Source organism: Polypterus senegalus, chromosome 2 (genome assembly GCF_016835505.1).
Source record: "Polypterus senegalus isolate Bchr_013 chromosome 2, ASM1683550v1, whole genome shotgun sequence".
Lineage (NCBI taxonomy): Eukaryota > Metazoa > Chordata > Cladistia > Polypteriformes > Polypteridae > Polypterus > Polypterus senegalus.
In genome coordinates, this window is record NC_053155.1 from 260409199 (window position 1) to 260424111 (window position 14913).

Consider the following 14913-nt stretch of genomic DNA (forward strand, 5'->3'; position numbering starts at 1 on the left):
TTAGGAGCATCCTGAAAAATCAAGCTAGGGCTCATTTTCGGGGTAGGTCTTATTTTCAGGGAAACACGGTATTACAGTGGTGTGAAAAACTATTTGCCCCCTTCCTGATTTCTTATTCTTTTGCATGTTTGTCACACAAAATGTTTCTGATCATCAAACACATTTAACCATTAGTCAAATATAACACAAGTAAACACAAAATGCAGTTTTTAAATGATGGTTTTATTATTTAGGGAGAAAAAATCCAAACCTACATGGCCTTGTGTGAAAAAGTAATTGCCCCTTGTTAAAAATAACCTAACTGTGGTGTATGACACCTGAGTTCAATTTCCGTAGCCACCCCAGGCCTGATTACTGCCACACCTGTTTCAATCAAGAAATCACTTCAATAGGAGCTGCCTGACACAGAGAAGTAGACCAAAAGCACCTCAAAAGCTAGACATCATGCCAAGATCCAAAGAAATTCAGGAACAAATGAGAACAGAAGTAATTGAGATCTATCAGTCTGGTAAAGATTATAAAGCCATTTCTAAAGCTTTGTGACTCCAGCGAACCACAGTGAGAGCCATTATCCACAAATGGCAAAAACATAGAACAGTGGTGAACCTTCCCAGGAGTGGCCGGCCAACCAAAATTACCCCAAGAGCGCAGAGACGACTCATCCGAGAGGTCACAAAGACCCCAGGACAACGTCTAAAGAACTGCAGGCCTCACTTGCCTCAATTAAGGTCAGTGTTCACGACTCCACCATAAGAAAGAGACTGGGCAAAAACGGACTGCATGGCAGATATTCAAGACGCAAACCACTGTTAAGCAAAAAGAACATTAGGGCTCGTCTCAATTTTGCTAAGAAACATCTCAATGATTGCCAAGACTTTTGGGAAAATACCTTGTGGACTGATGAGACAAAAGTTGAACTTTTTGGAAGGCAAATGTCCGTTACATCTGGCGTAAAAGGAACACAGCATTTCAGAAAAAGAACATCATACCAACAGTAAAATATGGTGGTGGTAGTGTGATGGTCTGGGGTTGTTTTGCTGCTTCAGGACCTGGAAGGCTTGCTGTGATAGATGGAACCATGAATTCTACTGTCTACCAAAAAATCCTGAAGGAGAATGTCCGGCCATCTGTTCGTCAACTCAAGCTGAAGCGATCTTGGGTGCTGCAACAGGACAATGACCCAAAACACACCAGCAAATCCACGTCTGAATGGCTGAAGAAAAACAAAATGAAGACTTTGGAGTGGCCTAGTCAAAGTCCTGACCTGAATCCAATTGAGATGGTATGGCATGACCTTAAAAAGGCGGTTCATGCTAGAAAACCCTCAAATAAAGCTGAATTACAACAATTCTGCAAAGATGAGTGGGCCAAAATTCCTCCAGAGCGCTGTAAAAGACTCATTGCAAGTTATCGCAAACGCTTGATTGCAGTTATTGCTGCTAAGGGTGGCCCAACCAGTTATTAGGTTCAGGGGCAATTACTTTTTCACACAGGGCCATGTAGGTTTGGATTTTTTTTCTCCCTAAATAATAAAAACATCATTTAAAAACTGCATTTTGTGTTTACTTGTGTTATATTTGACTAATGGTTAAATGTGTTTGATGATCAGAAACATTTTGTGTGACAAACATGCAAAAGAATAAGAAATCAGGAAGGGGGCAAATAGTTTTTCACATCACTGTATGTCTGAAGGGAAAATGAAGAAAAGGTGTCCCCAAAAAAAATTAGAGAGCCAACCAGGCCACACCATTTATTGCTATTGTCCAAAAAAAAATGGAACAACAATGAGCATATGGTGGCACAACAGAAAGAATGCGCATCAGGTGGCTTCATAGCCTCTGTGACTTTTCTAAAGTTTCGTCTCTCTCTTGAGTCAGGGAGGTCCATCATGAGGGACTGTGATCCTTTGACTGAGATGGCTCTCAGATTTATATGGTCCTCTCAGGATGAGGCGGGGCTTCGATGGCAGTAGGCGGGCTCTTTTTTGATACTCTTTTAAAATAAATTCCATCCATAACCAGCATGGTGAGTTTAAAAGAGGCTTCATTTTTAGCAAATTGAAATACAAAAGTAAAAAGTAAATTCCTGCAAGTTATGCTTATAGTTTTCTGAGATGAGCGTTGTATAATCATCACTGTTAGTGTAAGAGCCATTTCGTAGTTATAAGTGCATAGTTTATGGGAGGTTCTTACAACCCCCATAAGTTAAATTGAATTGGTATATTCTAACTATTTCTAGCCTCTCTGACTATACGTTATACTCAGTTAATGTCCTGCCTTGCCATGTGTATGGCATTGAGGGCACATGGTTTTAAACCGTGCTGAAGTGGAGGTTCTGAGGCTAGGGATCTCTGCTGGCAATTGGAAGGATGCCAGTTCGAGTCCCGTAAATGCCAAAAAGGACCCTGCTCTGTTGGGCCCTTGAGCAAGACCCTTAACCTGCAATTGCTGAGTGATTTGAATAGTGAGAAAAACGCTATATAAATGCAAAGAATTATTATTATTATTATTATTATTTCCATATCAGCATCTACTACTCAGGTTTCAGGGTTACAAATTGTTTTATTTTTAGCATCAACATGATAATTGATGACCTTAGTATCGAGGGCCTAATTTTTCATATCTTTGTCTCCCATCTGACCATAATCTAAAAAAATCAGTATCATTGGTCTACTTATTAAGGCAATTTAAATATTGCTAAAACATCTGAGAGAAAAAAAAATGTAATTTCCCTAAAGGTTATTGGGTTACTAATGTGGTCCTCCAATGAACTGCTGTTTACCATCTGTTGTGACAGATTGTGAATAACTTTTAATTTGATCTGAATTTCATTTCATCATGCTGCTGCCATTTTGGTGAGGTCAAATTTCATTTTGGCGACCATCTTTGTTGTGGCTTTATTAACCATTTTTTGCCATGTGACTCTAACCATGTGATGTGTGACATCATCACTTTCAGCATATATAAAGACAGTGGTGAAGCCTCTATGTAATTTAGTTGAGATTTTTAAAACAAGCTTTTGCTGTAGTTTTTGCATTCTTGTGTTTACTTTTTAAAGGGTTTATTCTTTGGTGACTTTTGCTTAGGTTTTGATTTAGATTCTTTCTATAACTATTTAGTTTGCTGATCTTGTTAGCTTTACTGTTTTTGCGCTCTGCCTGTCCTTGACTTGTTTCTCTTTCTGCTGAACTCTTTTAATCTACTGATCACATTATTCACAATCATCCTAGCACAGATTCTTTCTGTTTCTAAACCCCAGCACCATTAATTTAATTAATATTAGCAGAAGTAGCAACCTATGAGTCTTATAAAATTTACAATCACAAATAAACCTTCAAAAATGCATAATGAATATTGAACATTGCATTTAAGAATGAGTACATTAATAAGCTGAGGTAAGCCTGGTTGGAAGTGTTTTTCAATTTTAAGTCCCTTGTTCTGTAGTATTTTAATGTGTGGGCTGGAGACAACCAAGATGTTGAAGTGGAAGCACCAAAATACTTTGGTTCCAGGGAGGAGAAAGGAGTGATGTTGTAATTTGAAGGCCTGCACTTCTATACAGTATGTACACTGCTGGCAGCGACTGAAGCTCTTGACTTGAAGCTGCTCAAAACAGCAGATTTCTTCAGTCCATCCAGTTCTGGCTTCTGGATCGCTTGTTTTGGTCCTTCTCTGGCACTCAGTTACCCTGCAGAGGAGAGTGTAGGTTTGTGCATAATATGGCCCTGCACCAAATGTTTCTGGGATATGCTTCAGCTCCCTAAGACTCTGTAGTAAATACAGTGGCATTAGATAATGAATCGATTAACTGATATTTGTACATGGTAAGTTCTACAGATCCACAAATGCATAAATCATTGCGAAATGAACCTGAAAATTACAAGTACATGAAAGAATTAAAAACAATGAATATAAATATATTCCCATTTTCTGCTAAGCTACATGTTTTTCATGGCTGCAGAATAACTTCCTCCTTTATTTAATTATACTTATCATCTCTTAGTCTGTGTCTACACTAAAAGCTGGCTCAGGTCTTCAGCTCTGAATATCCTTTGCGTATGCCAATGGTGGCTGTGGTGGTAAAGACAACAACCATCTGAAAATCTCTGGTTTAGTTGGGAGCCAAATGGGACAGTAAGCACATTTTACACTTCTTAACCAGGAACGCAGGGACCATCTTTAATTTTGGATCTCCTCTATTATAGGCAAAGCATTTCAAGAAGAAAAAAAATGAACTACGATCACCATAAATGGTGTGGTTTTTGAAAGAGGTTTAGAAAATAAAGAAAGATTGATTGACTGAAAAATATACTTACTTAAAAGGATAGATTGCAAAGATAATACAGATACATAACAGATTTTCACTGGAATTTTAAAAAAATGGAACAGGAATTTTAACATTAAAAGATAATTTATTAACAGTAAATGTTTAACAAACATATAAATATGCATTAAAAAGTCATTTATTTACAAAAGACAGTTTTTCTTAAAAATAGTGTTTTGTGCATATTTCCTTCAGTTCAAAATAAAAATTAAAATGCATAAGACACAAGGACTAATATTTAAGTCATGACTGATATAAAAAGAAGTCTACTTCTATATCACACATGAATTGCACTTAATAAAAAGTAACCAGTCCCACTACATCAGAACTGCATGGCAGCTTTCATCACAGCAAATATTTTAGTGCCATTATTTCATAAAACCCTTTTATTATTCTAGCTAAATAAAACCGCTCAAAGTCTAGCTCGAGGCATTTAACATATACATTTGACCTGTAACCATTTAAAAGAATACTTTTTGCAAATTACGAGGTGGAGAAAAGGTATTTTCAGTTCATGCCTATGTAAGGTTGTGGAAGCCGACCTTTTCCTATTTATACCAATAAGAAGCTCGCTGGCACTTTTAACCTCGGACAGTTTCAGGCCAACAGCTAACTCCAGTGGAGTGATTATATATTTTGCAGGAATATTTAGAAAAATATCTAAACCTGTAAAACACAAATTTCATCTGATGACAAAAAGTCCTATTATGCCCACGATAATCTGTTATTCTATGTGTGCTATATTTTTAAAGGTTCAATGCAAATATATATTAAGGCAGCTAGTGTTGTAAGCCCTCTCTTTATTGTTTTAAATTCTATCCTATGAAAGTCGCACACTTCAAAACAACATCCACCGTGACGTTACCTAAAAGCTCTTAACAACACTCATGTCTTGTAACTTTTTCGTGGAATGCTGATATTCTCAATGTACAATCTGTCGAGTATAATTGTAGACAATCGCTACTGGCCTATCCATTATAGTATAAGCACACTATCCTTGTACGTCTTATTCTGGTTAACCGAATCCGTTTATCAGTGCAATTCACCTTGAGGATGTTTGGCCAGCACAAGACTGTCACTGCCCTTAGCGTCAATTAATTATTTTTAGTATCCCAAAAGGTTAAGCATAATGCTTCCCTTTATATAGTATATACATATAAAAATAGCAAAAAAATAAAAGTAGAGTAAAATAGCAAAAAAATAATGCATGCATACATGCACAATAAATGCACAATAAAAAAAATAGTGTTTGATTTCATACAAAATATTATACAACATCTCAAAGTGCATTAATATTGTATACTATCCAATTTAGCAACACACATTCTTAGTTTTTTCTGTTTGTGTAGCAAGCAATATTTATATTTTTTATTTGTTATTACACTTAGGTATAGCATACTGTTGATAATTAGCTCATTCTGATGACAACCATATCTAAAAGTAAAAGAATTGTTGGTTTCACAGAGCAAAGCTGAATTACAATACAGATGCTCCCTAAATGAGACCAACTGTAGATATCAGGTCAGGTTTGTCAAAGTGAAGACTCGCACAAAGGGTCTCACCTTCTCACATGGAGAGGCTAGCCATGCACCCAGGACCTCAGAGTCAGAAGTCAGTTCTTCGCTAAAGTGAGCCTCCCTTGGTCTTCAATTAACCTAATATGCATGTGTTCCACAATGTGGAAGACAAACATTAATAGCCGAGAGAAAAACCCACACAGACATGGGGAGGACTTGGAAACACCTCTTGCACAGCAGCCTGTGATGTCCGATCCCTGCAGTAGGAGAGTTCTACAGTGATGCCAACCAACTGTTTTCAATATGTACAGAAAAGTGCCGAGAGTACTCAAACACTTATGTTGCAAAATTGCATACTTTATGGTTTTTGTTCTGATTTCAGGGCTGGGAATGTTACTGTTTTCTTGATACGGTTGCTTTTATGTGATGCTGTTTGAAACATGTTTTTCCCTTCCTTGTAATATGGATAATGCTCAGGTATATATTTATCAATGGCATTTCCTCACTTGGTTTAAAGAGTTAAAACATTGAATGATTGGTAACTGTCTTTAAAAAGTGTGATTATTTTAGTAAGTGACAGATACCGATGGAATTTAAACTCGTAAGGCCTGAATTTTAATTTGGCAAAATTAAAATAAAACAAATGTGTTATTTCAAAATGCTGCCTCAAGGGTCATTCTTAGGAGTAGAAAGGACAGCCTTTGGTAACCGTTACTTAGCAGAATTTATGGGCACAATCATGTCAAGATGGAATTTCAACTGCAAAACTAACGGCTTACTAACAAATTCCAAGGGCAGACAAACCTGCCATATTCAGTAAAACAGTTATTCACTCTAATAAAGTAGAAGCCATTGAAGGTGATGTCCCACTTGGGTCAGTTTTTCAAACCAGACATGAAAGTTGTTATAAACCTTAGGCAATAACAGTTACTGATCCTGCAGCCGCCCTCGTATCAGAGCTATGGACTCTACAGTAGTGTACGATGTTTTACGATAATCAGATGGAAGAGAGCAGCCAAATGTCTGTGGACTGATCAAAGGTTTACATAAATCAGGAATGATGTTAACTGGTAATTTTGTCTTCTAGTTGTTCATTATCTTTTGCTTTCTTTTGTTTACAACGTCTGTATTAATAAACATTAAGTGCCTGTATTAATTATTAATGTGTGTGCTTGTGTATGTAGTTTTATGGTTAAGTACATTTAAATCATTTGAGACATATAAGAATGGATTAATAGATGGATTTATATAGAGTGAGCCAACAAAGTATAACTGTTTAATTTCAGTCTGTCCTTAAAAATTAATCTGACGTATTACCCTCAACTTCAACAGAAATAAAAATGCATTTAAAGCTTATGGGTAGATATATTAAAGTTGTGCACAGATTGTATCATGGTTTAGGACAGAGTGTCCAATTGTTCTATCTACTCTAATTTTATTCACACCTTCAAATTTCATTTTTTGCATTCAGTATTCATCTATGAAAAGGCAACTAGTTTCAATGTCGCTGACACTTAACAAAAAATCACCTAAATGTTGTGCTCTCTTCACATGGAATACTTCCTAAATGTAAGGTGGGTGTTTTTAAGAAAACATAATTTTTTTAACATAACTGTCAAGGTAAATAACAGTTAATTTCATCAACAAGCATTTTTGGAAATTTGGAGGATGGGGCATATAAGAAACAAGCCTGTGTTTTCAAAAAGATATTATACCTATACTAAGTATAGGACAAGAATAAAAATGAATACTGCTAAATTGTGACAAGTAACTTTTTTCACATATCCAGTGAAAGGTACCCTTCTTTAACTGCCACTGGAATTATGATAAATAACAATGATAAAAAGTATGATAGTAACATTGATTGTCAAGGCCAACTGCTACCAGAATTCTCCCAAATAAAATCTACCAAAAGCAACAGATAAAACAGATCTAACCATCCATTTTCTAAACCCACTTATCCAAAGCAGGGTCATGAGGAAGCTGGAGCCTATCCCAGCAAGCACCATGTGCAACGCAGGAACAATTCCTGGACAGGGTGCCGTCCCATCGAAGAGATAAAACAGATCTGATCAGAAAACATAGGAAAAGTCAGAAAAAAATGAAATGTCACTATATAAATCTACAGCTTAAATGCCCTCTGGTCGTGCCTTGTAGCTGCCTCGTGACTTCAGCCTACGCTCTCGGTAGCATCTGGAAATTAAGCCAATAAACACAGACACAAATAATGCCATTATGATTATAATTACAATCGTAATAATCTTGGCATCTTGCTTATCGCAGTCCTCCTGGGAAACATTCAGGAAAGGTAATTCGTTAAGTTCAGGGTTATTTGAAAAATGACATTTGAGCACATTTATTTCAGGAATTTCAACTGTGGACTTCAGAACCATATGTATAAATTGGGAATTACTACAGCAGTCAAGTGGGTTACCACTAATATACAGCCTTTTTAGGCTTTTTTTCAAAATTGTTACTGTATGGTGTTGAATAAACGGGAGTTTATTATTCCTCAAGTCTAGAACTTCAATGGAGGATTCCTTATTCCAAGGAGACAGCTCTGTCAGCTGATTGTCTGATAAAATGACATGCTTAATGCCAGTAAGAAGAGAGATATCGACAGTCAAACTTTGAAGAGAGTTCTTATGAAGATATAAATATTTCAAAGATGAATCCAGTCCAAAAAATGATTTCTCATGTAACTGTAAATCTTTGTTGTTAGATACATCCAAGACCAGTAGAGGGGTCCCATAAAAAGCATATTGTGGTATATACTTTATGGTGTTACTTGATAAGTACAAGTAAAGCAGTGATGGAATCCCAGCTAAGAAAATGCAGTCAGTTTTATTACTAGAGCAAGATAAACCTGGAGATGTAGGGTTGTACTCGCAGATACTGACATGATTTTCCTGAAGATCAATCAATTGAATCTGAGGCAAATGGATGAACACTTGGGCTTCTAAAGTCTGCAAATTGTTGCTCTTTAAGTACAGTTTCTTCAGGAATCTAAGAGCACTTGATGCAAATGAAAGATTCTGTAGGGCATTGAAGTTCAAATCAAGGGTGTCCAGTGAATTGAGTGTGTCACTGCCAACAGTAAATGATACCAGGCAGTTATTGCTAAGATTTAGCAGCTCAAGGGATCTCATTGTGCTAAAGAATTTGTCTGAGATTGATTTAATCTCGTTATAACTCAGATCTAAATAAAGGAGTTTTGTGAGGTTGGTTTCTGTTCCAGAACCTGAAATAGTCTTATTCCAAGAACTGGTGGTTTCTGCAAACCAAGAGTAGCTAATATAGCTAGGATCATCAGTGAGTGGCCCAGCAGAAACAGTCTGTAGCAGATTCCGTGACAAATCCAGATAGATCAGCTTGTTACGTTTCGGCAACACAGGGAAGTATAATATTTTGTTTTCACTTAAGTCAAGGTAAAGTAAATTGTGTTCATTTTCAGAATCAGTTGTGTGAAAGGATTCAATGCTGTTTTTACTGAGGTTTAGTAGCTTGAGCTGAATAAGGTTAAAATCAACAATGCAGGTGATAGAATTTGTTGAAAGGTTCAGTTCAGTGAGATCAGGTAGAGAGTCAAAGGCTCCATCTTCAATTTCCAAAATAACATTATTGCTAAGATCAATGCTCTTCAGAGCAGATGCCCCACTAAAGGTGTCTTTGTCTATTTTGGTGATACTGTTTCTGCTGAGGGAAACATTCAAAAGTGCAGATGCATTGTGCAAAAAAACAGGTGGCATGCTAGAATAGAGTCCATTGCTGGAGAGGTCTAATGTTTTAACCTTTGGCAGTGGTCCAATTCCATATGTCAGCTGAGCAAACTGATCTAAATGATTCTTGGACAAATCCAGATTTTCAAGATTGGCAAAATCTTTGAAAAGACCAGGCTGTACAAAACTTACTTCGTTGTTGTATAGATTCAGTTCATGAATGGAGGTATAATAGCTTAAGAACTCGTCAGTCAAGTTCTGAAGGAAGTTGTATGACATGTCCAGTACTTGAATATCAGGTGGCAGGTCAGATGGAATGTGTTTTAAGTTCAAACTGTTGCAATACACGTAAGTTTTTTCCTGGAAAACAGAAAAAAAATATTAAGTGACAAAGTATATACCGTGTTCTGCTGCTTAGTTAAAAAAGATTAAAGATAACAACCTACCCAGATTCTATTTCTTTGACATGCAATGAACATTAAATAATTTTCATATTTAATTCATTTATTGTAAAATGATTAGTAGATAAGTACAAACTTTGTAGCTGCCCTTTTGCAGGGAAATATATTACTCATGCTTACTCATGAGACTGTCAGTTTTTATATAAAATGGAATCTTTTTTTTATTATTGCCCAATGACACCACAGGAAGGATTGGTCTAAAAAGAGGACCAAAAGCAGATATTAGAAACCAACCAAAATGAAAGAATAAATGGCATTCTTCCTGTCTCTTTGTGTGTTTTCCTCAACCTCTTAAAGTTGTGCGTGTTAGGTTAACTTGCCAAAAGGACACACCACACATCAGAGGCCCTGGTTCTTCTACATCCCTGTTGTGTAATGACTTGAATTTAAAAGCCTCTTTCAAAAAAACTTTGGAGAGCTTGGGGTTTTAAGTTAGTCACTGACGAGGGCTCAGTTGGCTGAAGGAAAAATGATAGGCCAAAGGTGTAGAGAGAAAGGTGGACAGAGAAAAGGATGTAGAGAGCTAATGGACCAACCACTGCACAGGTAGTAGATGTCCTGCACGTGTATAGGGAGGCCAGAACGCTAAGACTTTTGTCATTTTCCCCCACTTAAGTATTCTTCTCTTAATATCTGTTTTTGATAGATACCTTTGCCTTGTTTTTGTGCCTGCCTTCTTGGGGTTTGACTTCTTTATGTGTTGACTCGCCTCTTTGATTTATGGATATACAGAAAATACACCTTCTCCTTTTTCTCATACCTGTTTTAATATTAGCTTGTCCAGTGGTGCACTCCAGCTTGGGCTCACGTGCCAGTTATGTGTTTAAGGTCAATGTGCCACGTTGCAGTCCTGCATAACAACATTTCCTTCATGAAAGCCAATGGGCACCTCTGGTTGGCATTCACCTAACAAATGCTTAGCGACTGAGCAAGCTAACTATTTTTTAGGTCTTTTCTTAATTAGGCTAGATTTGAAAAAATAAACAAATCTTGCATTTTAGTGAAAATGCACCACTGCTTCTTACTCCCACTTTAATTTTAGTTTATGTCTGTAAAGCAATCTGTTTGATTATATTTTGTAGCCTGGTCACCATGATGACAATTTTTGACCCAAAATCCAATCCATCAATAGAGAGAGGGACCCTGGTCCAAAGCTCCTATACATTTCATTTGCTCAATATTAAAGAAAACAGATAAAAATGTTGGAAGGTTTGCTCAGCTCAGCACAGAAAATAAAATAATGCTGCTGGTTAAAGGCCTTCTGCGTGTTTCCTCTTGCAAAATTATCTCCGATTTGTGGTACACGCCAAAGGGCGCGCATACTGTTTTAATTATAAATGACAAAACACAATAGGCAGGTGATAATCTGAACAAGAAAGTAATTGTTGTGAATGTAATTGTTCACACAATACTTAGAGCCATACTACATGAGTGTAGTAATTACACCATGATTCAGTAAAAATAATTCTCTAATGGTTTCTTTTAAACAAAAAAACATTTGAAGACAGGAATGTAAAGAAAATACATTTTTTATTGTACTGCAATTTTTTAAAGGTCCAAGCTTTTGATGGCATGCTCAGTCAGGCATAACTGCTATATGAGGGTATTATAATTTTTTGTGTTATTAGTTTTTTTAATCAGCTCTCAAGTATAATGATTTCATGAGATTTAAACATTAATATTGTTGTCATTATTAAAGAATGATTATTCTTCAAATAATAACTAAATATAATTTACTGCATGTGTAATTGGTTTAAAACATGAATATTTAAATTACAAACACATAAAGCTTCTCAGTTGCATTTCTTTGATGGCACATAATTTTGTGCAAATGTGTGATATTAAATGCCAAGTTTTGATAAATTATTTATGTAAAATTAAAAACCACAACATTTTTATTTGAACAAGAGTAAATACTGAGGCGCACTGTAAGAATCACTCTTGATTATTCAGAGCTTTTAATAACAAAGTGCTCTATGTCTTGGAAAATTAAAGCCATAGTTAGCTAGTTCATCTGGTTAGGAATGAGAGAAGCAGAAGTAGTGAAGAGTTTTTAGGTACTGATAAATGATCACAAAAGCTTTGCCTCTCCATAATTTGCTCAGTCAAATCAAATGTTTTGTCCATCTCTTGATTCATCTACTATTGATCCTGTTTGTATGGAAAGCAGTTTACAACATATGCTTAAATGGATAGAAACACTTTTTTATTTAGATTTTAAAGTTTTTCTTTCTTGAGCAAAAATCGGTCAATTGGAAAATTGTTACGGAATTTACAGTTTATTCTTTATGTTAACATTTTCTTCACCTGCTTATCCAATTTAATGTAGCAGGGTTGAGTTAGGCGTAAGGGAAAATGTATTTAAATTGCTGGTGTTGTTTACAATCAGTAGATGTGCTCCATTTTCAATACAATACAATACAACTTATTTTTTGTATAGCACTCTTTACTGAACTTCAGTTTAACCCTCAATGGGTCCTTGTTAGAAAGTTACGTTCCAGGTCCTTGGGGTTCAAATTGCACCCCTATTCGTTGGTAAATATAATTCAATGGTACCAAGCTCAAATTCAATTAACTAAAGTTAAGATGCGTTTATTAGGTAAGTGCATGATGCATACACAGCTTATGCAGTGAAATAGTGCAGTTAATGGGGTTGCGGCAGTGGAGGGGACTGGTCATATAATGCACATTCTGTCTAGCCGACCCCTTCACTGCCGCGATGTAAGTGCCATTTTAATTCCAATGTTCTAATAAGATTGTAAAATATATATTATCACACCTTTTAGATGCAAACGTTTAAGATTTCTGCAAATGACATGTCTAAAGTTATATGCATTTGTCACAAATTACATTTGATTTATTGACAGAATGTGCTGGACAAGCAGGCCTAGAGCACTTATCACAGAATTTACGTGTCTTACTGTCAAACTCACGCGGGCACAGGTGACAACGTCCCTGTGTCTTCTTCATTTTAGCTGGTCTCTCAGTTCCTGCTTCTAGTTCTCCAGAGTCCAGCTCTAGAAGTTGGATTGCATCCATGATCGGTCTTCTGAGCTGGGCTGCATTGTCCAAACGTCTTTTAATCAGTGGCTTGACAAGAGACTATCCGAGACTCACGATGAACTGGCGACGACGTATCGCTTTGGATGACTTGTTCCAATCAGGGTTATTGCACATCCAGATCACGAAACTGGCAATGGCAGCTGTGTCAAGCATGTTAAAGAACAGGACCATTGGCCACCTGTTGATTTTTCGTTTGCAAGAGTAGATGCAGGCCAAATGATCCATGTTATCTACGCCGCTCTTAGTAGCATTATAATGAAGGATGATCTCTGGTTTTTGTTTCATACCATCAACAGCCTTGTCGTGATGCATTGTCGACAAAAGGATGACCGACTTTCCTTTTTTGGGGACATATGATACCAAAGTTTTGTTGCCATCAAATGCAAAGATCGAAGAAAATTTGTCTGTTTTTTGCTATCATGCTCAGAGGAATGTCTCGTTATTCTTGCGCATCGTTCCTACATAGGTCATACCCTGTGTAAGCAATTCTTCTGTCAGTGCAACGCTTGTAAACAGGTTATCTCCCACTACATTATGACCACTTTTGTACCAAGGTGATACCATTGCTTTCACAACACGTGCACCCTGATCATGATCTCTGACTTCATTCGGTTGCCGCCCAAGATAGACCTCTGCATTCAGTGGATAAGATGTGGCACTGTCACAGCACCACCACACCTTTATCCCATATTTGGCAGGCTTACTGGGAATGTACTGCCTAAATGGACATCGTCCTCTGAATGGGACTAGTTGTTCAACTCTGTTCAACGACGGTCGTTTATTTGAACCAGTCATCCTCCCAGTGTGAACGACTGTGGAACCGTCTGGGTAAAGTTGAAAGAACTGCATTGTAGGTCAGTGATAGATTATGTATAAGGCCACCGCCTCTGTTCAACAACAGTCGTTCATTTGAATCAGTTGTCCTCCCAATCCACCTACAATACAGTTCTTTTAACTTTGCCAACCAATCAGTTAGAATTGAGAAAGCACTCTGGATGGAAACAAAGTCCAGCATAACTCTTTTTTAGGATAACCATGACCTGGATAGCTGAGAATCTCCACAGACTTCTGTAAAAAATTAAGTTTTTTTGGGGGTGCATATTGCACCCCCGATGAAAATATGCCAGCGATAATTGACATTAACACTTTTTCTATCATTTTATGCATGACCGTATGAAAAACTAGTGCACTTACAATGTCCTAGAGGATAACTGCTGAAATTTTAATAATAACATGGTAGTAGCCATAGAAATGGGCATGGGGTGCAGAACGCACCCCAAGGAACCATTGAGTGTTAAAATACAAGTATAAAAAATACAAATTATTAAATACAGAACTGGTACATATATTCAAATTTGTTACAACACACAAAGAACAAGGTAGAAGTTGATTAAACATAAAGCAAAACCAACATTATCTGTTTATTAACTCATTGATGAACTATGGCCAATTGACCACGGTGGAGATTAAGATCCACATGGCTTTGTTTAAAAGGTGTCCACTTATGATTAATGTATGCACATTTTCCCCATATTCACAACATACAGGAAATTATGCTATATGATGAATATCAATAAGTTATATACATACATACTTGGCTGATATGAATATACATTTAAAGAGTTTATTTAAACAAATGTGTTAATGTATGACATGGAGAAATACACCAGTAAGAGAATTAATCACCATCTTGTGTAACTGTATACATTCCACAGTACATCATTAATCTACTTTATACTGTAAATAATTGTACATGTCTCTGTTGCTAGATATTCTACTGTATATACAGTCTGCAATTTATATTTCTTATTAGAAAGTTCAAGACTAAAG

At 36.6% G+C, this 14913-nt stretch overlaps 1 protein-coding gene across 1 annotated transcript in view; it reads right to left on the reverse strand.

Moving 5' to 3' along the window:
• Positions 1–4391: 4391 nt before the first annotated feature.
• Positions 4392–14913, reverse strand: part of lrrc32 (leucine rich repeat containing 32) — a 41152-nt gene continuing 30630 nt past the window's right edge. Inside the window, exon 3 of the mRNA XM_039745434.1 lies at positions 4392–9919. Coding sequence (XP_039601368.1) covers positions 7970–9919 — 1950 coding nt within the window. The 3' untranslated portion in view covers positions 4392–7969. The remainder of the gene's footprint in view (positions 9920–14913) is intronic.